The following is a 26,781-nucleotide window of genomic DNA, read 5'->3' as shown; positions in this document are numbered from 1 at the left end:
ACGAAAAAGAACAGGGTATTCACAACACATAATGTACCAATGTTCAGAGTAACATTAATCATTATTCTGTAATCTCACAATATTAGATGTGGTATATTTCAGAAAAGAAAGAGAGGGAGAGGGAGTGGAAAGGGAGGAAGATTAGGTGAATGTGCACTGAAATCTTAATCTTATGAATTCTCTCATTTCTCAGAGTTCTTAAATGTATACCAATGCTTCCTTCCATTCAAGACTCAATTTTTACTTCTGTGTTATTTAGTTTGCAAATAGCACCTGACTTGCTGAATTTGCGAAAATTAGTACCCTGCGAAATAAATGGCATATACGGTATTAAGCACTTTTTTGTATGCTGATACTGTGTCCTCTCTTTGGTGTACTGCAGCCACCCAAGAATGCAACTTTCAGCTGAGCAGCATTTGTGGCTACACGCAGGAACTGTCTTTAGATGACTTTGACTGGTCAAGAGGAGCCGGCGGCACCGGGACGGGGGGCACTGGACCCACCCTTGACCACACCTACGATTCCCCTACCGGTCAGTGGCTGATATCTTTGGTAGATGTGAAATCCCCACCACGATATGGGTAATGACTGAATCCCCTCTAGGGTGTGGGTAATGACTGAATCCCCTCTAGGGTGTGGGTAATGACTGAATCCCCACTAGGGTGTGGGTAATGACTGAATCCCCACTAGGGTGTGGGTAATGACTGAATCCCCACTAGGGTGTGGGTGATGACTGAATCCCCACTAGGGTATGGGTTATGACCGAATCCCCACTAGGGTGTGGGTAATGACCGAATCCCCACTAGGGTGTGGGTAATGACTGAATCCCCACTAGGGTGTGGGTAATGACTGAATCCCCACTAGGGTGTGGGTAATGACCGAATCCCCACTAGGGTGTGGGTAATGACTGAATCCCCACTAGGTTGTGGGTAATGACTGAATCCCCACTAGGGTATGGGTTATGACCGAATCCCCACTAGGGTGTGGGTAATGACCGAATCCCCACTAGGGTGTGGGTAATAACCGAATCCCCACTAGGGTGTGGGTAATGACCGAATCCCCACTAGGGTGTGGGTAATGACCGAATCCCCACTAGGGTGTGGGTAATGACTGAATCCCCACTAGGGTGTGGGTAATGACTGAATCCCCGTAGAGATGCCTTATGGCACTCCCATGGTCATGGAAGAGCTAGATAAATCATGAATATTTGGAAACTTCTTTTGAATTGTAGAAAACCATGGAAAAAATAACATCTAAACAAAGAATGGGTTTGTTGAAATATGCTCAATTAAGATGCTTATGTTAATTTTCACTCATTTTAAATTCACTTTAGGTCAGTAATGATAACCATCATTGCTCTGTGGTATAATTCTAAGTTGATTGATACTGCTGGAAAATGTTCACAATTTCTTCTTGTTTTCAATTGTGCCATTGGAATTGATGGGATTTTTTTTTTTTTTTTTTGGTAGAATTTGCAGAAATCCTGAACATTATGTTAAGACTAATACGTCGTTTAAGCACTGACCCCCTCTGGTACGGATATATTTACGAATATCATAATCTGTACAGTCATTTGCTGACCAAAAAATTATGTCAATTACTAAGAATGTACACAGCCATGAAGGTACACTGCCAATGTGTTATGGGATATATATTGTTGGTATCAATATTTATATTATTGTTTCTCTACTGCAAGTGTTATCATCATTATCTGTATTATTTTCAATTTGTTGTATAATTATTACCATTATCATTATCATTACAACTGTCAGTTTTGAATGATGAATTGGCATGTATTAAATAGTTATTGATTGGTGTCTTCAATCCCACCAGGATACTTCATGTACATTGAGGCATCTCTGCACAGCGAGGGAGAGAAGGCACAGCTTCTCTCTCCCCCAACTGCCCCTGATGACAGCGGTAGCCAGTGCTGGAAGTTCTTCTTCCACATGTATGGCCAGGGCATGGGTACTCTCAACATCTATGTGAGTTGTGCCTCATCACCATGGTAACATGTAGTTGTCATAAGCAGTTGAAGATGCAGAAAAAGAAGTGCTATTTAAAATACTATTCCGTCTTTACTACTGTACTACAAACTACTGTAAAAGTGGAAATTTTTGCAGTGTCGAAATTTTCGTGCATTTTGCGCAACCAGAACCTAGTGCAAAGATAAAAGCATGCGAATATTTTTGCCTGCCGTATGTTCCAGTAGTTGATGTCTTGATTCTTTGGCATTAAAAACATGTGAAGCTCTTCTTGCCTGGCCTATCGAGAAAAATCAGTCGCGCGAAAATATCCACTTTTACAGTATCATAAACGTGGGATGTTTGATGTGCTGAATTTTTTTCTTTTCCATTTCGTGCCATGAAATACAAGGAAATGAAGTGATGCAAATTGTTAGTTTACATTATTATGAATAATTATATGATATTGAGTCATCTCTAGCCACTAATTTATGACAAATGATTTTATTACTGGAGACTTAAAGGCATTATTTACCATTAGCAGATGAACCAGAAACCTAGCTTTAGTGCTTCAAAATAGCTCTAAAATGTGAGTTAGTGATAGAAACAACCAATTTGAACTGGTTAGATTATTGTTAAGCACTGTTGATTATACAAAATGTGAACAATAGTAACATTAAATATTACAGTTATGGTTTATTGAGAAAAATCATGATATCTCCTTATATTTTCGGCTTTATTGCAATTTCTTTTCATATGGTGGGGTGTTTTGTGATACAACTGACCTTCACATATGCATCAAATGTGATATCTCAAACATTTTTTAAATCCCTGCTCCCAACGGTAAACAGTACCTTTGAACTCAATCCAGCGGTCCATGCCCCCCCAAAAAAAGAAGAAGAACTATGTTGTTGATAAAGTACATCCAGGACATTCTTTGAAATGAGATATGCATCATATGATTATTTTACTGGCTACATGTTTGATACAGTAATCATTTAGATGACTGATGATAGGACAGTGTAAACTTGTCATCACACACCTGTAGCAAGAGTTTGTGCACTCTGCAAGAGATGGATTGCCATGCATCTAGGAAATTTGCAGTGCATCCAGTACATTCGCATTGATTGAAAAAAAAATGGGTTTTTGGCACAGATTTATCCACCATTCTATAAAACAGATGATGTACACATCTTTGGTATGTCAGTAGGAATTGTGTGCATGCAATATCTATTTAATCTAGGCTGCATTGGTTAAACAATTCCATAGTTACCTGATGCTTGCAATTCCTAATGATGCACTCAGACATGTACATGATGTGTATACAGACAAACAGAGAAAGCATACCACACACTTTATTTCATACATTGTGTGGCATGCAAAATGATCCATTGGATTTTAACTATTGTATATTATGATGTCTGCATATTAACATGCCACTTACAGATGTCTGGGTGTATTCAATGCATGATATATTTGTATTGTAATTGAAGTATATATTGTAAGAGAACTTGAAGAAGCCTTGAAAATATTCATTTGCTCTGGACCAGTATGAAATTGGAGGGACAATGACACAAGTTGCTACCACAAGTGGTGACCACTTCAACAACTGGTACGGGATGATGGCAGAGGTTTCTGCAACCCAGGAATACCGACTGGTCTTTGAAGGTGTTGTAGGACCCACCGAACTAAGTGATATAGCAATTGATGACGTCAGTATGATGGCAGGATCCTGCCCCAATCAACGTGAGTACTACATCTCCATATCATGTCTATTCAGCCTCTTAACCCATTGAGGACGAGTCCCCAGTATACTCGGGCAGGTGTCTATGGGAAATGCGTGTTGTAGCAAAATCAGTCTGTCCTCAATGGGATAATACACTCCTGGACCCCTCTATGCCCATACATTTGTGGCACCTAGTAATGATAATTGTAATGATAGTTATTTTGAAAATGGAAAGATGGAGAAGAAGATGAAGGGGAGGTTGGAGGAGAATAAAACTGAGAGAGTTAAAATGCGAGCGTGTAAAATATCCCCTTCATTCATTCATTGCAAAGAGCATTGTGCATATTAACACAGTGAAGTATGTAAACTTGAACCCATAGAGGACCAGCTAGTGCAGCTAAATATAGACGATCCAGCTACCTTGTCAGTTGGAAAATCAAAATCAAAACAAACATGATTGTAGAGTCATGGTAGTCTCTTTTCAAGCTCACTTTAAGATATTTTGTGATAGTCTCATCACAATGCAACATGGATGTATCTCATGTGTATCTTGTAGTTGACTGCAACTTTGAGAGTGGTTTCTGTCTGTGGGAGAATGCCCAGACCGGGGACTACTCGGACTGGGTGCGTCTAGCAGGAAGAACGTCCACTGGAGGGACCGGTCCGACCGTGGACCACACTCTCGGAACCGCAGCTGGTGAGTTGGAAGTCTTTAGTTTTATTACTCTCTTCTTGAAGTAATCTTGAACTTTTTAATAGCAAATAGGAAGACAACATGCTTGGAAACACAATATTGTGATTTGAATAGCACCCTAAAAGCATGTCCACAGTGACACTTTCAATGCAGGATCTTGAGTTGGCAATGGGCTCAAGAGGAGTGGAGAGAGTACTTGTGGCATCTCCTTGAAATGTGATTACATTTCTAGCCACTGGTTTGTAAAAATCTCCTTTACATAAAACTTTCCCCTATCTCCTCCAGGGTTCTACATTTACTTTGAGAGTAACTATGCACAGCCAGGTTACACAGCTGTCCTCTACTCAGCCCCTCTCCACGTCATGGATCCCAATGTCTGTCTCACGTTCTGGTACCACATGTATGGCTCCACCATCGGTGAGCTCAGCTTCATGTTTGAGGACTTCACCACTGGTCAGCAGGCCTACGGATGGCGGATGACCGGTCTTCAGATCCCTAACGAGGATACCTGGCTGCCTGGCAAGGTTGGCTTAGCGGACTATTTCTCTGGCAATGTGAGTTTCAATTTAGTTTCTCTTCAAGAGTGAATAGAGTATGATAATCATGAATTATCTTATCATTATTATGATGATTATGATAATTATGAAAGTTATTGTTATTCTTATTATTTTTGTTATTATAGGTTTTCCTGCCCAATTTCATCAGATTTACATTCGAATTAATGACAAGGCGTTCAAATTCAAGGGATTTTTGTCACTGCTCTACTCTCATGGTTCATTTTAATTCTTTTAATATTCAATTTCATTTCATGTCATTACTTGTAGATTTTATTTCATTCAATTAAGAGAGAGGATTCATTCAATTTAACGGCTCAAAGTTGGCATTCAATTTTGCGCCACCTGGATAGACGTTCAAATTCGCACCAAATACTAGTTTGAATTTCATTTATAGGAACGCAACTTCGCAATTTTAACGTTTGAATTCAATCAACATACCCAACTTCTACAGGCCTTTTTCACTGTCATTAATTGGATGATGAATTTTCATTTTCTTTCAAAGTCTCATTTAATCATCTTAATTGTATTGTATGTATTTCTTTCCTATCGACCTTCCTTTCATTTTCAACTCACCTCTAACAGTATGGATGTAACATTTAGGAATTAGCCATATCCCAGAATATCTTAGGGGTCCTACACGTCCAAATCAACATTGATCCATTTTGATTCCATTCCTTAGTTTCTCGTATCCATATCATAAGTTGCTGCAATCAGATCAGCTGTAGATATAAATATTTCACCAAAGGGTTATATCTCCAGTTTCGCTGGTTGTCAAGATCATGCTTCATCCACTAATTCTGTCCGTATTCGAGATGATCACGCATACTCTGTAATGTAGCAGTGGCTAAAAATTGTGTATGAATAAAATGTTAATGCATGTGTCTACAAGTGGGGTTATGACGAGTTATTAGCTAGTATGAGTGAAATATAAAATTTCAAGGTATATTAAGTTCGCATATTCAAACAGCTGAGTAACTACTAAGAATAAAAGCAACAACGAAAAAGACTGCCCATACTTTGAAATTGTTTGTGTTATTGTGAATTTGAATTTCTTAACGCTCTCCACAGTGGAGCTGATGCGAATTTGTATGCGTTGCACTTGCCTTTTTAATTTGAATACCCTTTTTACTTCCTTGTTTTAGAAACTCATGAAATTGAATGCTGATGAAATCAAATTGAATGAACTGGGTACTTTTTTTTAATGTCGATCTCAGTGATCATTCAAATTCACTCGAACTTGAATGCCCGCATCGTTAAATCGAATGCAAATCTGATGAAATTGGGCGGGAAAACCTATATTATCATTATCATTATTATCATCGTCATCAGCATTACCATTATTGATAGTGTCCATTATGCAGTAAATTTTTCTTTTTCTTTTTTTTTGTGAAAGAGAGAGTAACAATCATAAGAAAATGTTGCACTGACCCTTTGTGCTGTTCTGTTTGAAAGTCAACCAACTGAAAATAAAAACATGAATTAGCCTGGGATGGGACTTGAGAGAGAGAGAGAAAGAGGGGGGGGAAAGACATGCAGTAGTCTGTTCAATGTTTATTCTATTGTTGACATGTAGTAGCTTTTACTTTAATAGCTGTTCGTGCAGGGCTACACAGTAAGAAGCCTTGATTTGGATATTAAAAGATATTTTGTTTTAAACCTTAAATTTTGAAATATGACATTGAGGTTGAGGTAGGAAACAAAGATTTTCTCAGCTGTAGCCATTTATTCTTTGCTACGGATACTGTTAAAGATTCCCCACGACCCATGTGTGATGACCCATTGACTATGATTCGGCTTTTGCTCTTCTATACTGCAATTGAATATGCCCATTTGATATGTAATATCTTGGTATGCATATAAAAAAATTATGTTGGTACATTATTATTATTTTTATGCCTCCGCCACGAAGTGGTGCCGGAGGCATTATGTTTTTTGGGTTGTCCGTCCGTCCGTCCTTCCGTCCGCATTTGTTTACGCGATAACTTAAGTAATATGGGCTGGAATTTTACCAAATTTGGTCCAAGTGTAAAGTATGATGGCGCAATTACTTGATTAGATTTTGGGTGAAATCGGCCTAAGGTCAAAGGTCAAGGTCAACTCATGAAATTGTATCCGTTTACGCGATAACTCAAGACTGGATCAGGCAAATTTCTCCAAACTTTGTCCGAGGGTGATGTATGATGAGACAATTACTTGATTAGTTTTTCAGTGAAATCAGACCGAGGTCAAAGGTCAAGGTCAAGGTCAAATCCTAAAATTTATCTGTTTATGTGATAACTCAAAATTGGATGAAGCAGCTTTCACCAAACTTGGTCCAAGGATGATGTATGATGTTGCAATTAGTTGAGTAGATTTTAGTGACATTGGCAAGAGGTCAAAGGTCAAAAAGTCAAGGTCAAATACTAAAAATTTTACTATTTCCCCCATATCCATGCAATGCGCGAAGGTATTTTCTTGAAACTAATAGTGTAGACATACACTACTGCATAAAGATTCTCCAGAGAGAGTCTCATGTCATAAGGTCAAAGGTCAAAAGGTCAAAGGTTAGGTGAAAATGTTACAATTTCACTTTTCTCGCAAATGGTTCAATGTATCTTCATGGAACTTGGTACATACGCATGTACTGACTAGCAGGGATTATCATGGGAATTTAGGGGTCATGGGTGAATAGTCAGGGGTCAAAGGTCAAGGTCGACTCCTCAAAATTTTACTATTTCCCTCATATACTAGTATATGCAATGCTTGCATTATTAGTTTTAAAACTTAATATATACATGTATTACCTATTGGAGATTCTCTGGGAAATTTCCAGCCAGAAGGTCAAAGGTTAAGGGTCAAAGGCCAGGTTTAAATGCAAAAAAAGTCTGTTTTGTACTGTAATTACACTCTTTCTTCATACCTTGAAAATTACTCAATGCATAAACTTATAAAAGGGTCAGTCAGAAGTCAAGTAAAAATCCTCAATTCCCCAAATACATGTACCTGCACTCTTAGACAATTATAGCAGGGAGGTCTGTTTCCACCTCCCTGATTATAGCAAACCTAGTTCAAGGAAAGTGAACATTCAAGATATCTCTGACAAACCTGTCATTTCAATATTTGGCCAGTTATGTGAAGCTGTCATCACACATTGTGAAGACATTGTACTATACACCTATTGGGAGAATCATGCATTATGGCGGAGGCATCAGTCGCCATAGCGACATTTCTAGTGTTTTATAAGTTTCAAGATTATGATTGAAATATTATTCTCTAAATAATATTCTAAGGAATTGTGAAAGCTCTATGAAAGATATGATATCATGTGGTATGTGTGTGAGCGTATCAAGTATGTGCATATTGTAAGACATTTCTTTTTTTTTTTGTTTCACTCAATTTCAAAAGTTTAGTGCAAAAATGTTGTGATATTTATAAATCTATTTGCCATTTCCAGATTACAATACCACCAGAAGGAGAGGAACTACTGGTAAGTGTACGATACAGGAATATCCCAAAAAAAAAAATAGTTCTTACCCTACGTGTACTTGTATGTCAACTATTCTGTTTGTTTGTTTGTTCATTTCCATCTGAGAAGATGGCTGGATAGCCCATATTCAGCTACGTTTAGCTGGTCTTCCATGGGGTCCAGTTGGATGTGAGTTGCAGGACCACTTCACCGGGTTAAACACCCTGCTCTTTGCAATGAATGAACTTGTTTGCACTGTAGACTTTTCAGTGTTGTGATTCAAAAAGCCAGACCTATTGATTATAATATCCTAGTTACAGATAAACTCAGCTCTGTCAGAATCACCTGTAAAGATAAGTTCCATTCAAGCAGGTTCCAGATTGGTCCATTCACTCCCAGAAGATTGATTAAAAAAAAAATCAAACATCCAACGTGAGAATCAAGAAGTATTAAAAACATTTAATTGTTAAGTCTGTTAAAACAAATACCAAAATTCTTACATTTTCAACAAGTGATGCTGGATTGCAGTTCCATTGCTTTATTCAATGTTAGTATACATTTACAATGTATGTATGTAGAGAGAGTTTTTCCCTGAAAGAGTAGAAAAAGTAACAGAAATGAAAATTTCGAAACTGTCCACAGTTTTCTCTTCCCTCATATCTCACATATTTTTAGAAATATATATGAAACATCATTGGTATCTGTGACTTTTCACTTCATATATCTTTTCTCCTTTCTCTCCCATAACCACAAGGTGCTAATCATTGCCTCACTGGGGGATTACAGCTATGGAGACATAGCCCTAGATGACATGCTTGTGGAATATGAAAGTTGCTCCTGTAAGTGTATAAAGTCATTCTGGTCTTGTACTGTACTATACCATAACATTCTTTAAGACATTTTATTTCAGATTTTGTTATTGTATACACTGTGTATTTTGCATGTTTTTATTTCTGCCAAATTTTACTTATTGATAACAGTGTGTAAATCAACAAATACAAAGATATTGCATCTCATGGCATGTCCAGTGTGTTGTATGTTATCAACTCAATAGAGGAGAAATGCTACATTTTACCTAGCCTTTTGTCAAGGCCCTCTCGCTGTATGGTGAAGAGAGCCCAGCTGAGTGGGGTTGCGCGAGGGCCTTATGAGATCTGCTTCGCATCCTTTTGTTAGCCCTTTGAATTACCGACTCTTGCTCCCCGATTTCGGGAGCAAAAGTCGACCAATCAGCGTGTCTGTCTGCTCGAACCCGATTTGAATAGAGCGAATGCACGCCGCTGCCGCAGACCTTACAGAACTCTACACACAAAGTGTGTAGAGTTCCGTGGCAGACCTCCTTGGGTGGTCAGTGATGCATGCGAACAGGCATGACAACAGTACACCAAGGCTGAGGATGCGGGGAGCGCGCCATTCCATTGGTTGACCGGAACCCATTAAAATGAGTATTCAGAAGGGTTCACGTGTCATGAATAATAGTTTATTTATTCTATGAAGCAGATCTCAAAAGGCCCTCGCGCTGGCGCGCTCGGCTGGGCTTGCTTCGCTCGCCCATTACAGCGAGAGGGCCTTGACAAAAGGCTACATTTTACCCTTCCCTTCATTGTATTTCTTGATCATGAATTCAACCACTCCCAGAATTGTCCAACTTGTTCTAATTTTCAAAATACCATACTCTCAAAGTATCTGACAAATGCACCTCATAGCTCTCTCTATTTCAATCACTTTCTGAATGGGCTAGGATTGCCCAATTTTAATGAATTATATATTATTTCAAAACTTAGAGCTTACTCTTTTGATTTATGTAAGTGGAAATTCATTGTGGCCTATGTTTTGTCTGCTTTGATCTGGTTTATGTATATATGCAGTTAATTATCTGTCTGTTTATTTCCCCTCTTTCGCAGTCTCCCCTGACGAGGCAGACCCTAACAACCAAGACACCGTCTTCTGTGACTTTGAATACAACATGTGTGGGTGGAAGCAAGATACCGATGACAATTTTGATTGGGTCAGGAGAAAAGGCTCCACCCCCTCTTCAAACACCGGTCCTCTTGTTGACCATACTACAGGAAGCGGTAAGTGTTCAAATGCTTCACTTTCTTGCTTTGTGGAGCTTTGCAGAGATTGTACTGCATTTACTTCACAATTCTACACACACACACACACACACACACACACACACACACACACAACAAAAACAAATAAAACTTACATATTTCTTGGATGATATGAACTTTTCATCCAAGTAGCAAGAGCGTTGCATATTTCTGAATCATGTCGCACGTGCCTGCAGTAAGGAGATGTAGGGACGCACAACTTATGGAGCAAGATAGGATGTACAATGGTACATGTAAGTGCTCTCAGACCAGAGTCTCGTTCCATAATACAGTCAAACCTGTCTATAGCGGCCACCCAAGGGAGACGAAAAAAAGTGGCCGTTATGACAGGTGGCCGCTATGGACAGGTTATCCAACTTTTGTGTGCATTGCCTACATGCACATGTATCATCGTTGTATACAACGTGTACATACATGTACATACATACATGTATATGCACACATGTGTTTCATGCATTGAACAATGCCAGTGTTTATCAAATTGTTGCGCAGTACTTAGCATGTGCAGTCATGAAGAAAGCTCAACTACTGTATAGTGCATTATTATGACTGAATGAGTGATGAATGCAGTGGTGGCGATTGCTGAACGTTGCCCATGAATTACTGGCACGGTGACAAAGCAGAAGAACACGCTGAATTATTGGCTCGGTTACGGCTCCATCGGGTCTGTGGCCGCTATAGACAGGTTAAAATCTACTGCAGGAAACAAAATTTGTGGAGGCTGGCCATGTTAGACAGGTGGCTGCTATACACAGGGTCTTTAACAGGGCTTTTCTCTCGGGGGGGGGGGGGGGGATTTTTCAGTGGCTGCTATAGACAGGTGGCTGCTATAGACAGGTGACTGCTATAGACAGGGGGCTGCTATAGACAGGGGGCCGCTATAGACAGGTGGCCGCTATAGACAGGTTTGACTGTATTTGGCTGGTAGATTAAGACCAGACTCAGGTGCACTGAAGTCAGACTCACATGCACTAAGATCAGACATGTGTGCTCTAGGACCAGAATCAAATGCACAAGGGTCAGACTCACATTCACCAGGACCAGACTCAGATGCACTGAGGTCAGATTCACATTGCCCTAAGATCAAAGGTCAAACTCACATGCACTAACACCAAAGACCAGACTCAGGTATGCTGGTGTCAAACTCACATGCATTAATATCAGACTCAGTTGCACTCAGGTCAAACTCATGTGCATTAAGACCAGACTTGATGCATTATGGTCAGACTCAGGTGCTCTAGAACTAATCTAATGAGTCAAATACGAAATGACTCCCCTGAAGCCTAGTGTGGCAGCTATCTTGTCTGTGTTTCAGATGAACCCATGCTGTTATGCTTTCTGTTTTGTTCCTGATTTCCATCACAGCAGTGTAGTTCTGAGTGTTGACACTGCGTGACTGACTCGCCTTCTCTTCCCAGGTTTTTACATGTATTTTGAGGCATCACAAGGGTCAGGGGGAAGCACTGCCAGAGTGCGGTCCTCTCCTCTCGCCTCAACTCCAGAGGGCGCCTGCATCTCTTTCTGGCTCCACATGTTTGGCCAATCCATGGGCACCCTGAAGGTAAGGTTCTCAGAGTATCTTGTGAAAGAATTTTGTCAGTGTGGCATTAAAATGTTCAGAGTTCTCTGGGTATATGTACATTCACGTTGTACATCGTGCCACTTGTATAACACCTTTTCCAAAGGGTACATAGCTTGTTATACTTAAATAACAACATGCATGTATCTGACATGATAACTTACAATTGAAAAACAAGCAAAACTGACAGTGTTAAAATTTATATAACATTACTGGAAAAAAATTGAGATTTTAAAAGCTTCTTGAATGATAGATTAAATGGCATATTCACAAGTGAGGGGGGAGGGGGGGGGGGGGGAGGAGTGGGGCAATGAATTCCAAAGTTTGGGGTGATATACAACAGAGAACAATCTCCAGGTGTGGATTGTTTTGAAATCGAGCACCAGTTAACTCTTTTCTTAATGCATTGAGATGTTTGATAAACAGGAAAACTTCTCTTTATGGGGCAATATGACAGTTACATTTTAGAGTCTTATTTTCAGCGCTTTACTGAGACAAGGTACTGATTCATTATAATGGGACACATTTTTTATCAGATGATGAAATACCTGTAGGTCTGTCTGAAAATTCAGTCCACTATTTATGACAAAATATGAGCCTTTGCATTGAGTAATTAAAAAGCAGTCATGAAAACTATTGCAACTCTCCTTTCTGTGTATAAATATGTCAGTTGTATATTGAATTTGTAGTACATTGTACATGTATTGCATTTTGGGGGAATACAAGCAACAAACATTGCCCATTTTTAGCACTCCTCCCCATTTCCAGCACTTTCATGCATTGCTATAGATGTTTTGTAAACTGATATGTTTAAGCTTCATTTATTGTACATTGTAAAGTTTATTTATTCTGTTTTTGTAAAAAAAAATGTATGTATATGTTTCTGTTGGAAATGGAAAAAGAAATATAAGCATATACAATGTATATTATAAAAACTATGTGTATGATGGATATTCAACACCCATCAGAAAGCCGAATCTGGCCTTGCCCCTTGTAGAAATGTGCTGTTATATTTTTCATGTTTGCTGAACGATATCTGTCACAAAGTTTTAGAACGAAATTTGCCATCAGTGGGGATGTAAAAATGTATCACTGATGAATGCTTATACAGTTGAACCTCTCGTATCCGGACAAGTCAGGACCGGGGCTCATCCGGATAAGGGATTTGGCCGGATATGGGAGACTCAATGCTTTATACATGTACATATACATACACATGTACTGATGTAGCCCATTGTAGTACCACATGTAGTAATGTGTATACTGCAACCTTTTCATTGTTACATTTTGGGATGTTTGGGGATGTTAAAATGTCTGAAGGTAAGCAATTTGGAAGGAAATTTGATGTAATGTATGTTAATCATATCGGAAGTAATATGTTATTCATGTGTGTTTGTGTAGGAGTTCTCAAGGAGTTGGTAATCCCCCTTTTTTCCCGTAATTATTAAAAAAAGAAATCACGGCGAGATTGCGTCCGTATAGTAGAGAGATCCGGATAAAGGGAGGCCGGATAAGAGAGGTTCAACTGTAGATCCTAGGTACATATACAGCCCTATTGAAACTACATCTTGATGATCAGCTCTTTGGATACTATGGTTTAGAGACTTGTGTATTGAAATTAATATGCTATTAGTGCAAAAATGAGCAAAGGATTGTCCACTAATATAAAATTAAATTCATTTCTGGTCAAGTTTCCTTCTGTTTGCATTTGTTACATACTAAAAAAGCTGCATCATTTTGGTGATCCCTCACATTTATCCCCAAGTTGAATTATCCTTTGGGTTTATGACAGGTTTATTAAAGTGTGTGCGTGTGTGTCACACACATACACACTGCTATAGCTTCTGACCATTCGAGCATTGAGAATTAAGGGTTTCTGGGACGAACACTGTACTGGGGCTTTCTGTAGCTCAGTTGGTAGAGCACCTGGCTAGCATCTGGAGGTCTCAGGTTCGAATCCCATTTCTTTGCTCATTTTTCGACTTATAAATTATAATCATTTCTGGTCAGTTTCGTTTTATTTGCATTTGAAATTGATATGTTTTACATACACGTATGACTTGATTCCTGACCGTTCTCATTGGGACATTCTTTATTCTCATTTGGACATTCTTTATTCCCATTCTTGCTTAATAGGATGAACTTTTGAATGTGAATATTTTGGGTTCGGGAAGGGAGTGGTAATCTCACCTGAATGGTAATATTTGCTAATGAGATCTGAAGTATGTATTACTTTGTGTGCTCTGCTTGTGTTCTAGGTCTCTTTGTACAATTCATTGGGTGAGGAGGAAGTGGTATGGAAACAAGAGGGAACTCTGCAGAACATGTGGCTGTACCGTCACATCACTCTTCATGTTGACTACAAGTATGAGGTGAGCCAGCGAAAAACCTTCAGAACCAAATCATCCCCTTGGTAGGATTGGAGGGAGATTTTCATTAACCCATTAAGTCTGGTAATGTTTTGTGGCCTGTGCACTGTTTGTGGAGATTTCAAATCTCATAGAGAATGGGTTAAGCATGCAAATCTAATAAAAAAAAATTATGATTATTTCTCTCATTATGTACATAATCTCTGATTGATAAATTATTGAGAATGATGACAAAATATATATTTCATGTTTGCACAGTGTTATGTTTTTGAATTGACTCATGTTTTTTTTTTTTTCATTCTGAAGAAATCTGCAAAGCATGTGGTGACTTGCATGCTTAAGGGCAATATTGATTAACTTCACTGCAGATTTGCACTTCTTTGAAGAAATTAGCGATTGTGTTCAACAGCAATATTTTCATAGCTTAATTTCTCATCAGTATTGGAGACATTAGTAGTGGAAAGAACCATGCAGCTCGCACTTTTCTTATGATAAACCATCTTTTGTTCATCTCTAAAAAAAAATTTTCGGCCAATTTTTCCCTTTTGTCTCCACTGCAGATTGCCTTTGAAGCAGTGCGTGGATACGGATGGTCAGGTGACATGGCGGTTGATGATATCGAATATGATGCGACGTCGACCTGCCCAGAACTTGGTAACTCTGATACTTCTCATACTTCTATACAGATGCCAACTGTTACTTTATTGCAGTATATTGTACTGCTTTTTTTTAGCCAAAAGTACTGCAGGTTTCATGGAAAATACTGTTTTTCCATAAAAAATATGCCTTTGGAGCTCTCAGAATACTGTAATGCTCTTTACAAGCTTTCCTGTTGAATGAAATAAAAAACAATACCCCTTCCTCTAAGAGTGATGATTATACTCATAAGTTCTCAGTCTGTCTAGATTCTCATTTACATTATATTGTCTATTTGAAGAGAATCTAATGAATAAATGTGAAATTTATGAATGTATGCCACAAAAGCTCTGTTTATTGAAAGAGAAGATAAGAGTTTCATTGTATGTTCGATTCTAGAAAAGAGACGATTATTAGGCGATTTCTTTTAAGGTATAAAAATGTGTTTGCTGCCCCCATCAGATGAGTGTTCCTTTGAGACAGACACTTGCGGCTGGACCCAGGAGGTGGCTGTCGATGATTTTGATTGGTCCAGGGCCAGAGGCAGAGAACACAGAGAGATTCCCTCGGATAAGACCACTGGCTTAGACTCAGGTAAGCTTGTTTGATCTCAGACTCCAACTCTCCTGCTTGAGCAAGAGATCTCTCGCTTTGAGGCCACTTTTGCAAAATCTCCTGCTCTCCTGCATGATTTTGAATATCTCCCACTCTAACTGTGTGTCCCCCTCTAAGGATGTATTTTCTCTCGCTTAAAATTCAGCGTTCTCCCGCCCACCTTTAGTTTTGTGATGTTTATTAGAATATCATGTAGGCCTAGATAGAACCAGAGAGCATTTGTAACCCTATTTAGAGTTACCACGGCCCTGCTGAATGTCATCCGCTAGGGATGTCACACCTCATCCTCATGATGTGCTCTATGAGCACATATTATTGTGTGTGCATATCAGCTAGTTAACCAGATTTTGCAGCTTTTTTTCATCAATATTTTGCAACCTTATCATGGTAGTATTCTGCTGAGTTGTGTATCTGTGCATACATTTGTGTGAGCTTGTATTTGCAAGATTCTCAGCGTGGATGGGAGCTGTAATAAACTTATCACAGACACAGACCAAGATATCCAGGTAACTGAGTAGACCATTGATTATAATTAAAGTAACAACCAAGTTTGTATAAAAAGTAGACCACTGTTAGTGGAAAGATATAGTGATAGCAACTGTTAATGCATTTAATGTTCATTTAATAGGACAGCATGAATTTTTGTTTAGATATTCCTTCAAGATCTCAGAGCCTCACATTAAAGAGTGACAGCAAGAAATACATGTACGGTACTTTGACTGGGCAGTTTTGTAGTTATCAAGACCTGTATGCTGAGTATATATGTAAGTGTGTACAATTAACTATATATGCTTGATGTGTGCGTGTCAATACTGTCTTCACATGATTTATTGTGATGACTACCTTTAGTGTGATACAGCAAATGTACAACAGAGCTGAAATACCCCCTGGTCTGCATACAGGATGTATAGCATTGCATGATAATTGTTCTTGTGTCAGGTTACTACATGTGGCTGGACACTGACAGAGAGGACGGTCAGTTTGCCTACCTCTACAGCCCCACCTACTCACTGACCTCTCTACCGCACTGCCTGCGCTTCTGGTACTACCACGACACCGAGGGCGCCCTCACGGTCCACACTCGGAGAGGAGGGCAGTACTCTGAGGCACTGTGGCAGGCTCCGCCGGATAAACTTATTAGCTGGCAGCAGGGCAGCCTCTCTGTCACTGACACCAACAGCTTCCAGGTGTGCACACTCAGAATACACTCCAGTTACATTGAATTTTGAGTGCTATATACCTTCCCAAACCAGATTAACTTATTGGCTGGCAGCAGGGCAACCTCTCTGTCTGTGACACCAGCAGCTTCCAGGTGTGCACACTCAGAATACACTCAGTATACACTCCAGTTACACCAAATCTTGAGTGTCATACCCCTCCCTACAACCAGATAAACTTTTTGGCTGGCAGCCTCTCTGTCACTGACACCAACAGCTTCTAGGTACGCACACTCAGAATACATTGTACACTCAGTTTACACCCCAGATTACACTGAATCTTGAGTGCTCTACACCTCTCCAAACCTTATACTCTTCACCCTGAAGTCACTTGATGAACACACTGTTTACACAAAATCATCACTCTGAATGCACTCAATTTATGCTCTGCTGTAAACTCAATATAGATTTGCACCTTCCAAACTCTCACTTTTAACTCCCTGTCTACACTCTGCTTGCACTCAGTCTACACTTTATGCCTTCAAGACCCTCAGTGTATACACTCAGTCTACACTTTATGCCTTAAAGACCCTCAGTGTATACACACAGTCTAGGCTGTGATGTAGGATGTTGTCAAGATCTTCATCAACTAGACAGTACATTTAATAGAAACACCCTGCTTAACCCTTGTTTGTCCAGGTTGTATTCTAAAGCTTAATGTGCCAAGCATTTCCATGAGCATTCAGAAATCTATCCAAACTTGATCAGGGTAATCTTTATTAATTGACAGTTATTTTCCAGACATCTGTGTCAATCTGTGAAGAAGAAAGCACCCCAGCGTGCATGCCAAACTGTGAACAAAGCACATTAAGGGTTAATATATCTGATGAAATGTAAAAGGTGTTTGCAAAATCTGACATATACCAATCCCCTTTTACCTTAACATGGTGTAACGCTAAATTTGTTTTAACTGCAGGTTGCCTTCAAGGGTACCGTAGGTTCAATCCCTAACTCACTCATGGCCATAGACGAGGTCAGCGTTAAGACGGGGGCGTGCACACCACCACGTAAGTTTTGTGAAATAATTCCTGCTGTATTCCATGTCAAGAAGCTAAATTTTGTCCTGCATGAAATGTGCCATGAAATCGACAAATGAGAGAAAACTGTATTCAAAATTCTGCCCCTAATTGGTGAAAGAAAAATGAACTGTAATTTTCCATGAAGTTTTAACTCACTGCGAGGAAATAAGAAACATTTTTGCCAAGATGTTATTACCTGCCTTGAGTGTTTCATTGAAAACTGACAGGCTGGTCACTTTGTTCACATTTCATTGTAAGGGGAAGATACTGTAATTAGTTAGATATCCTTTATTTCAACAAAGTGTACTCTTCTTCAATTTTCAGGTGCCATATTGAAAGTTTGTGCACTTAATCATGAGTAATCAGAGAATAATATCGAATACAGTATACAGAAATGTGCCCCCTGTGTGATGATTTTGTTGCAATGCGTAGCTCAAAACGTGTGGCCCAACATGGTGTCACAGACATTCAAACTACACTTGATGAACTTTACTACAGCAGAGAAACACAAAAGTTTGAAACTTTTGAAACCTTTGTGTTTTTATTAGGGAAGTTGATATTGCTTTCTTTTTTGTTTTGTTTTTTGCACACCTGTTATGTAGATATCTCTTTTCTCTAGCAGGTTGACTGCATCTGAACTTTTAATGCAATTTTCTCAAAAGTTGTGTTTGATATCAGGTAGCCAGCTTCTGTATCAATGCAAAGCTTCAAAACTAGAAAAGCTGCAAAATACATACTTTATACACCAAATATTTTGCGAGGCTTTTATTTTTGCAAATTTCGTGAGTCAGGTGCTATTCGCGAATATAAAGACACTCAAAATGTTGACTCTGATTCCGACATGAATGTGACGTGCAAGCATGCATTTCTCCATTTAGTGCTGTACTCCATGATTGCGAATTTTTAACCACTCATGAAATCTTCGAAGAGTCCAGATTTGCAAAAAATTAGACTTGCTAAATATATGGCGTATCCTATACAGTATAGAGTGCTCACCTCCCAGTCAGGAGCCACCTTGGCAGGAACACTGCAATTGGAAGAAAAATTTGCCCTCTGACCTCTCGTGGGTCTACTGAAGTAGGAAATCAATATTTGCATGACTGTGTCAAGGACTTGCATGGTGACAAATCACATACATTTGTTGTGTCTGGATATTTGTGTGTTTCTCAAAGAATAGTTAAATTTCTCTACTGGTATTTGTACCTCTACCTTAATAATGGTCACCCCTTGGGACAGTCTGGTGCACTTTTGAGGAGGAGCGATGTGACTGGGGTAATGTGTTTAGTGGAGACAACATGGACTGGGTCCTCTACAGCGGGTCTACACCCAGTGGATCAACGGGGCCCACCAATGACCACACCCTGAAAAACGAGAATGGTAAGATGGAGCGATCTATAATACCTTAACCCATTGAAGACTAGTCGTATGTGTACTTGAGCAGGTGTCAATGGGAAATGTGTGTTGTAGCAATTATCAACTTGTCCTCAATGGGATAAGTAATCGTGTAGCCCGAATCTCGATGCTGGCATGTTTTTGTAAGAATCAGCTGGAATCACTGTTGTAGTCAAGGTAACCAGTTACCACTCAGATCAATTTTGCATGCCAATTAACCAAGATATCCAGGCTGTTTATAGCTAAACTTGCCAAGCTTTTTGAGCAGCTTTCAGTGAGCCATTCAGACTTGACCTACCCAATAGCAGTGGCGGATCCAGAGGGGGGCGCAACCGGCGCAGGCCCCCCCCCCCCCCCCCCCGTTATTTTTCGTTAAAAATAAGACAAATAATAAAAAAAAAAAAAATGAAATGAAACCCGGAAGTGGCACCAAAAATATTAGCTACGCCCCCCCTTTACAAAATTCCTGGATCCGCCCTGCAATAGTTGTAAAGTAAGCAAGCCCACTCAGGTGTAGCAATGTGCCTCAGTCCATAGGAAGTCAATGGTGACACAGTGGTGATTCATCTATTACTACTGATTGTTAGATGACCGGGAACTCTCTCTGTTTGTGGGTATGAAAATGGCCTGGATTAGATTTCTTTGATAATGCAAGTTTGTTCGTTCTGAGTGTGAGACCATTTTGAAACTGTTCAATGTGGCTATAGAAGATGGCTGTCACTAAGTGTGAGTGATTTTACAGACTACCACGATCCCTTGAATGTCCTTTAATTTCTGGAGAATGAAAAACAATGAACGGCACCTGAGGTAGACTTTGTTTACTTATCGATGACAATGCAGCAACCCAAAATTGATACTTCCTTTTTTTTTTTCTCTGAGCTCACATCATCACTTATCATTGTCTGCTCAGTTTACGAAAATCAACTCTTTGTGTTGCAATACCACTATATCTATTGTTCTACCTCGCCAAGCAAACATAAATACAGCATTTCATTAATCACCACTAGAGCTTGGCAGTGATGCATGATCAAACAGCTCACAGTCTCATTAAGGAACAAGAAGAGAAAATGAGGATGAAGGACTCTCACAGGGTGTGGTTCATCCATTCTACAGGTCACTACATCTACATCGAGGCTTCATCGTCTGGCGATGGACACACAGCACTCTTTGATTCCACCTATGTTGATGCCCGACTGGATGGATGCTTCACATTCTGGTATCATATGTATGGCCAAGGTATGACTTTGAAGGGAACTTTGTGTCTCATACTCTTGCCCACCTCCATCCTACTCTCCCCTGCCTTCTTCCTACTCTCCCCTGCCTTCTTCCTACTCTCCCCGCCTTCTTCCTACTCTCCCTGCCTTCTTCCTACTCTCCCCGCCTTCTTCTTAATTACTCTTTCCTGCCTTCACCCTACTCTCCCTGCCTTCTTCCTACTCTCCCCACCTTCTTCCTACTCTCCTTGCCTTCTTCCTACTCTTCCCCGCCATCTTCCTACTCTCCCCACCTTCTTTCTACTCTCCCCGCCTTCTTCCTACTCTTCCCGCCTTCTTCCTACTCTCCCCACCTTCTTCCTACTCTCCCCGCCTCCTTCTCACTCTTTCTAGCCTTCTTCCTATTCTTCTTTGCCTCCTTCCTATTCTTTCCTGCCTCTTTCCAACTCTTCCCCCTTCTGAGTCCCAGAATTTTTATTTATTTATATGATTTTTTTTTTTTAACTTTTTTTTTTATGCCTCCGCCAACGAAGTGGCCGGAGGCATTATGTTTTCGGGTCGTCCGTCCGTCCGTCCGTCCGTACGTCCGTACGTCCCGTTTTGTATTTGTCGATATCTCAAGAACCGTGTGGTGGTTTTGCATCAAACTTGGTATGAGGGTATATCCTTGGGGGATGATACTTTGTGTGGATTTTAGGGTCACAGGGTCAAAGGTTAAAGGTCACAGGTTATTTTGTGAAAAAAAAAATTGAAATGTCATGTTTTTCTCCATATCTCGCAAATGGTTCAAGGTATCTTCATGGAACTTAGTATATATGCTTGTACCGATGGGCAGTGATTATCTAGAGAAGTTGGGGGTCATGGGTCAAAGGTCAGGGGTCAAAGGTCAAGGTCAACTCCTCAAAATATAACTACTTTCCTTATATTTATGCAGTGCCTGAAGGATGTTTTTAAAACTTGATGTATGCATGTATAACCCAATATATATTCTGTGGGAAGTTTCTTGCCAAAAGGTCAAAGGTCAAAAGGTCAAAGGTCAAGTGAAAGTGCTAAATTGCACTTTTTCTTCCATATCTCAAAAATAACTCAAGGTATTGTCATGAAACTTACATATTTATGCATGTTCTACCTAACAGTAATTCTCTTTGGAACTGTGGGGTCAAAGGTCAAAGGCCAGGTTTCGATAATACTATTTTACCATTTGATACTGAAATTATACTTTTTCTCAATACCTTGAAAATTACTCAATGCATAAACTTGTAAAAGGGTCAAAAGTCAAGTGAAAATCATCAGTTCCCCCAAATACCTGCACTCTGACGTTTTAATCATTCATCCAATTGAACCTAGTTCTAGGAAAGTGAACATTCAGCACATTTGTGGCAAACCTGTCATTTTAATATTTTGCCAATTGTGTGAAACTGTCATCACACATTGTCAAGACATTGTACTATAGACCTATTAGGAGAACCATGTATTATGGCGGAGGCATACACCAGTCGCCGTAGCGACATTTCTAGTTCATTTTTTAAATGTGTTTGAATTATCATATGAATGCATTGGTTGTTTGTGTGAATTAAAATTTGTTCACTTTGTTAGTCTTGTTAACCTTTGAATGGCACAGAAAACCCTGTAGCATGGTATACGCCATCCAAAGTCTGTGGCACAGATAGGGTTCAGGGAGTTAAACTAGAAATGAAAGTGAACTTTATGGAAGTCAAGATTTTCTGTGTCTGTCATGTAGATACGGGAACCCTGAGAGTATACCAGACAATCTACCCTGAGACTGACAGGAAAGAGATATGGAGCAAGGCAGGGGAGCAGGGTAATACCTGGCTGTTAGCTGAGGTAGACACCACAGCAGGCAGCTACCACAAGTTTACCTTTGAGGGCGTCGATGGCATGAACTACGCTGGTGACATCGCAATCGATGACATCGAGTACCGAGAGAATGCATGTGACTATGTGGGTGAGTTATGATGCTATGAGGTGCAAAAGTCCACTTTCTCCTTTGCAGATATACAATAAATGTCTTCATACTACGTTTTCGTGCACAAAGTATAAAGACCCTGACGTAAGCTGCTTTTTATCAGCCCTTGATGAGTGGATTTTTTTCCTCAAGAAGTAGGTTATTATAGCACAGAATAAAGACCAATAAATGAGCACAAAGTTGAGATAAAGATGATCCATACTGTGAAGTATTGCTTGTCTGTACTGAAGCAAATGTTCTTTATTTATAAAGCTACTTCCTACACTGATCTTAGGCAAGGCAATCTCAAGATGAACTGTGTGATGTGTTCACATCTAGTTTGGATATTAGTAAGACCTGAGTGATGCTGATAAATGAGTCTAAATAATGGTGATAAAAATGATGATAGTATATATGTGACCCTGCACCACAAAACAACAAAAATTTGCCAGATATGGATTTCTAGTTAAGGGTAGATTCTGAAAGAGCAAACTCTAAGCTTTAAAGTGATGTATATCTCAACTCAAACGGACTCTCCTAACCTATCTAAATATTATAAAGAAAGCACACACTCTGGAAACGTGTGAACTTAGAAAAGAGGCTCTGAAGTACAGGGTCTATTCAAGCGCTTAATTTTTACCAAGCTGTGATACCTGTGCGATGAATAGGACAAGAAACAGGATGTAAACCACCATAGCAACAACAATGAAGGGATTATCAGATCAGGCTGAAATTTAGCATGCTCAATTAACTCATTCTGTCCATGACTCATGCCAACTTTCAAAGCAGTATCATTATCCTGTCAAAAGTTATTATTAAGAGTTGAAAGTGAAGAGTGTTCAAACGATTTTCAAGAAATAAAAAGGGGCCTCTAAGACATAATGTACCTGACCACACTAATCTACCAAAAAAAGGGTTGTAGAAAAACTGCTTAAAATCCATTTTCCCATTCATGTTATGATTCCAAACTCAAGAAAAGTGTAGGAGAAGAGTAGCTCTTTCAGAAAATGTGAAAAACCCAAAATGGACTTGGTTTACCTGTGTCACCTTTTGTGAGTCCTCACGTAAAATCAAGGGGTGCGACTTTTTGTTCGTTTTGTGATGCACGGTCACATATATGACTTTATTGCACCAAATCCACTCTGTAGAGTGCTCAAGGTACACACATAGATGTACTATTATCACCCTAGTCACTGGACAGGCTTACATTATTTCAATGCTCACTCTCCACTCCCTTGAGAGCATTCCTGCCAGTTATCATCTTACAGGCAGGCACATACTGATCAGCCAATATAATCATTCTCAGCCTACCGGGTACCCATTCATACTCCTGGGTAGAGAGCAGCAATGTGGACAAAGTGCCTTGCTGAAGGGCAAATGTGTCAGGCTTCGTTTGGCTCGAACCCATGAACCCATACCCCGTTCATGTGATTCGGAGATGTGTGCTTTTTCATGTAAACAGATTAAGAGCTATGAAATGGTAAATGTTGAGCGAAAGTAATTCTGATAACAGAGACAATGAACTAATGGTTCTATTCAAAGAGAATAGACAGTGTAGGTACTGGCATATCGAGTACAGTCTGGCTCAAGGCCCTGTTCCGGTATAACTTTGCAGAAAGACAGTGGAAGAAAAAAATCAGTAATTTGCCATTCTTATGCAACTGTTCACACCAATCATGCACCATACAGTGGTAACCAGAATGGTTACCAGAATATTTTTATGTGATTGCGTGGGGATCAATTTGATGCACTAGTGGCTACTGAACCCATTCCGTGACCCAGGCCGGATTCAGTGTCACGGGGCCTTCATTGTGGCAGTGCTTTACAAATGGTAACAGAAAGTTTACCAGATAATTTGTTTTTTATTGTTAGAGTGTGAAAGAAGAGATTCTCAGCCTATAACCTGTTGAGGACGAGTCCCGAGTATACTCGGGCAGGTGTCTATGGGAAGTGCGTGTTGTAGCAAACTCAAACCGTCCTCAACGGATTAAGATGATGTATAACTTGTCAAATTTGATGCTACCTACCATGTGAGAGTGTTACTTTTGAAGAAAACGGTTTTTGATGTGATAGGGTTTATCAGAATGTCGACTCACATTGTACTGTGTGAGCAATGCAGAGTGCACAGCATAGAAGAAGAGATAAAACTGCCTTAGAACCCCATATCATGTCACATAAAGGACCTACAGATCACTTTACAAGACTTGATTTATAGCTTTCTATACGTAGTAATTTGTAAGAACTAATGTTGCTGCAGTTTGTTTTGATATGTTTTATCTGCAGAGTGCCTTTTTTTAACCTATTCATCTACCCTATGAGCCAAAAATATAGACAAATTGTTTCAGACTAAAGGGAAAATGAGTCCATGAAATTGTGAAAAATGCTACCGGTACTTTCAATTATTTTGATATGTAAAACTTAAAAAAAACCTTCATATTTACATGGAAGGAGGATTGATCCATCAGACAAACTTCAAAATCAGAAATTAAAATTTTGATCCTAAATCACTTGATCAGTCTGACAGGAAAATAGACCCATCACAATGTTAGTTAATGTGTGCAGGTTACCTTTGGCATGTCACAATTATTCTTAGATCTTACATGTACGTGTTTGGTTTTATGCATGTTTTCAAACTGAAGTTGTGATTAATCTTAGACAGTCAGTTTGTGGTGAAGTTTGATATACTTTGCATACGTCATGGGAAAATTTCGGGCATCTTTTACTTGGAAGTGCAGAAAATACTTTGACAGTAGGTAGGAATATAAAGAATACTGAGAGAGAGAGAGAGTGTGTGTTGCAGAATTTTTCTTCTTTTAAAGAAGAATAAAACTATTACAGTTTTATGCTGAGAAAAGAAATAACTATTAAAATCATGTGCCGTTAATTCTGAAAATATGAAAAAAAAAAGTAGTGAGGAAGTGGGTGAAAAACATGTTATTGTTTCCAATAAAATGACTAAGATAATCAAGTATGACAGGATGACTAAGTACTTCACATTCTTTCACCCCTTGCAGCTCCGCCTACCACCCCAGCCCCCACCCCGACACCGTACCAGTTCTCCCCCTGGGATTGTACCTTTGAGGATCAGACCCTGTGCTCCTGGACCCAGGGGACCAATGATGACTTTGACTGGCAGCTCCAGAGTGGTAGCACTCCATCTGTTGGAACTGGACCCCCAGCTGACCACACCACCCAGACTATCAACGGTATTTTTTCATTTTTATTTCGTTTATTAATTTCTGGAACCTTTTTCATGAACAAAATTTAAGAGAATGCATACAAAAGTATTTAAATTATAAGTTGTTTAATGGTGCTTAATCTTCTGTTCTTACAGATATTGGCCTTCAATCAGTACAAGCCAGGTTACTTTATGTCTAGAATCATGTCATTTTATAGGGTCCAAATAATAATGGTATGAGTGTTTCTACCAGGCATTGTGACGTTAAAGCAAGCTTTGCAGTTGGAAAATATGTTTAGCTTAACCGTTGAAGACTAGTCCCAAGTATTGTATACTCAGGCAAGTGTCTGTGGGAAATGCATGTTTGTAGCAAAATCAGCCCGTCCTCCATGGGTTAAATTGCAAAAGATTTAGCCTGTAGCAGGCATGTGAAATGTGCAGTCCACGCAGGATTTTTGCAGAGAAACACAGCTAGATTTTGACAGGAATTTGGCATGAAAAAGTTAAATCTTTGCGTGCTTGAGTGCTGATTCACACACTAAGCCCTGTAGCATTTGACACAGTGTCCCAAAGTCCCTGGAGCAGATAGGGTTAACAGACACTCCACTCTGAACCGCCGACAGGTTACTACGTCGTCATCGATGCCAGCTCAGCTGGGGAGAACCAGCGGGCGAGGCTCTACAGTGATGACATCACAGAAGGGGAACACAAATGTCTTGCCTTTTGGTATCACATGTACGGTGCTCACGTTGGCGATCTGACCGTTGGATACGGGGATACGGATGGTACACCAGGTAATCAAATCACCATTTGTTAGTATGAGCCTGTAGACTACCAGTGTTTCATATGATAATAAGTATTGCATGCAGGGCAGATACACAAAGCTTGTGAAGAATTGCAGTGTTTGGGTGAAGATTGATTGCAGATAACTGCCAAAAACCATCTGTATTGGTGATAGAAACATTTCATAGGGTAGACTGTGCTCTTTCTAACTTGACTTCACATCTTTTTGTTGCCATGTGAATGGAAAGTTCAAGCATAAATTGCTATGTGGAGTCTTTGTCGTGGAAAATGATTGAGATTTGTAGATATC

At 39.6% G+C, this 26,781-nt stretch overlaps 1 protein-coding gene across 1 annotated transcript in view; it reads left to right on the top strand.

The window, feature by feature from the left end:
* Positions 1-26,781, top strand: part of LOC140246679 (MAM and LDL-receptor class A domain-containing protein 1-like) — a 52,370-nt gene that overhangs the window by 8,381 nt on the left and 17,208 nt on the right. The window contains exons 9-23 of the mRNA XM_072326020.1: positions 383-532; positions 1,834-1,866; positions 4,247-4,387; positions 4,670-4,938; positions 8,375-8,407; positions 9,141-9,225; positions 10,291-10,461; positions 11,922-12,064; positions 14,341-14,454; positions 15,012-15,105; positions 19,175-19,315; positions 20,444-20,566; positions 22,286-22,510; positions 25,525-25,716; positions 26,312-26,482. Of these exons, the coding sequence (XP_072182121.1) occupies positions 383-532; positions 1,834-1,866; positions 4,247-4,387; positions 4,670-4,938; positions 8,375-8,407; positions 9,141-9,225; positions 10,291-10,461; positions 11,922-12,064; positions 14,341-14,454; positions 15,012-15,105; positions 19,175-19,315; positions 20,444-20,566; positions 22,286-22,510; positions 25,525-25,716; positions 26,312-26,482 (2,085 nt within the window). The remainder of the gene's footprint in view (positions 1-382; positions 533-1,833; positions 1,867-4,246; positions 4,388-4,669; positions 4,939-8,374; positions 8,408-9,140; positions 9,226-10,290; positions 10,462-11,921; positions 12,065-14,340; positions 14,455-15,011; positions 15,106-19,174; positions 19,316-20,443; positions 20,567-22,285; positions 22,511-25,524; positions 25,717-26,311; positions 26,483-26,781) is intronic.

This window comes from Diadema setosum, chromosome 3 (genome assembly GCF_964275005.1).
Source record: "Diadema setosum chromosome 3, eeDiaSeto1, whole genome shotgun sequence".
In the NCBI taxonomy this organism is placed as follows: Eukaryota; Metazoa; Echinodermata; class Echinoidea; order Diadematoida; family Diadematidae; genus Diadema; species Diadema setosum.
Note: the sequence above shows the minus strand (reverse complement) of the source record. Positions and strands in the feature narration are given on the sequence as shown.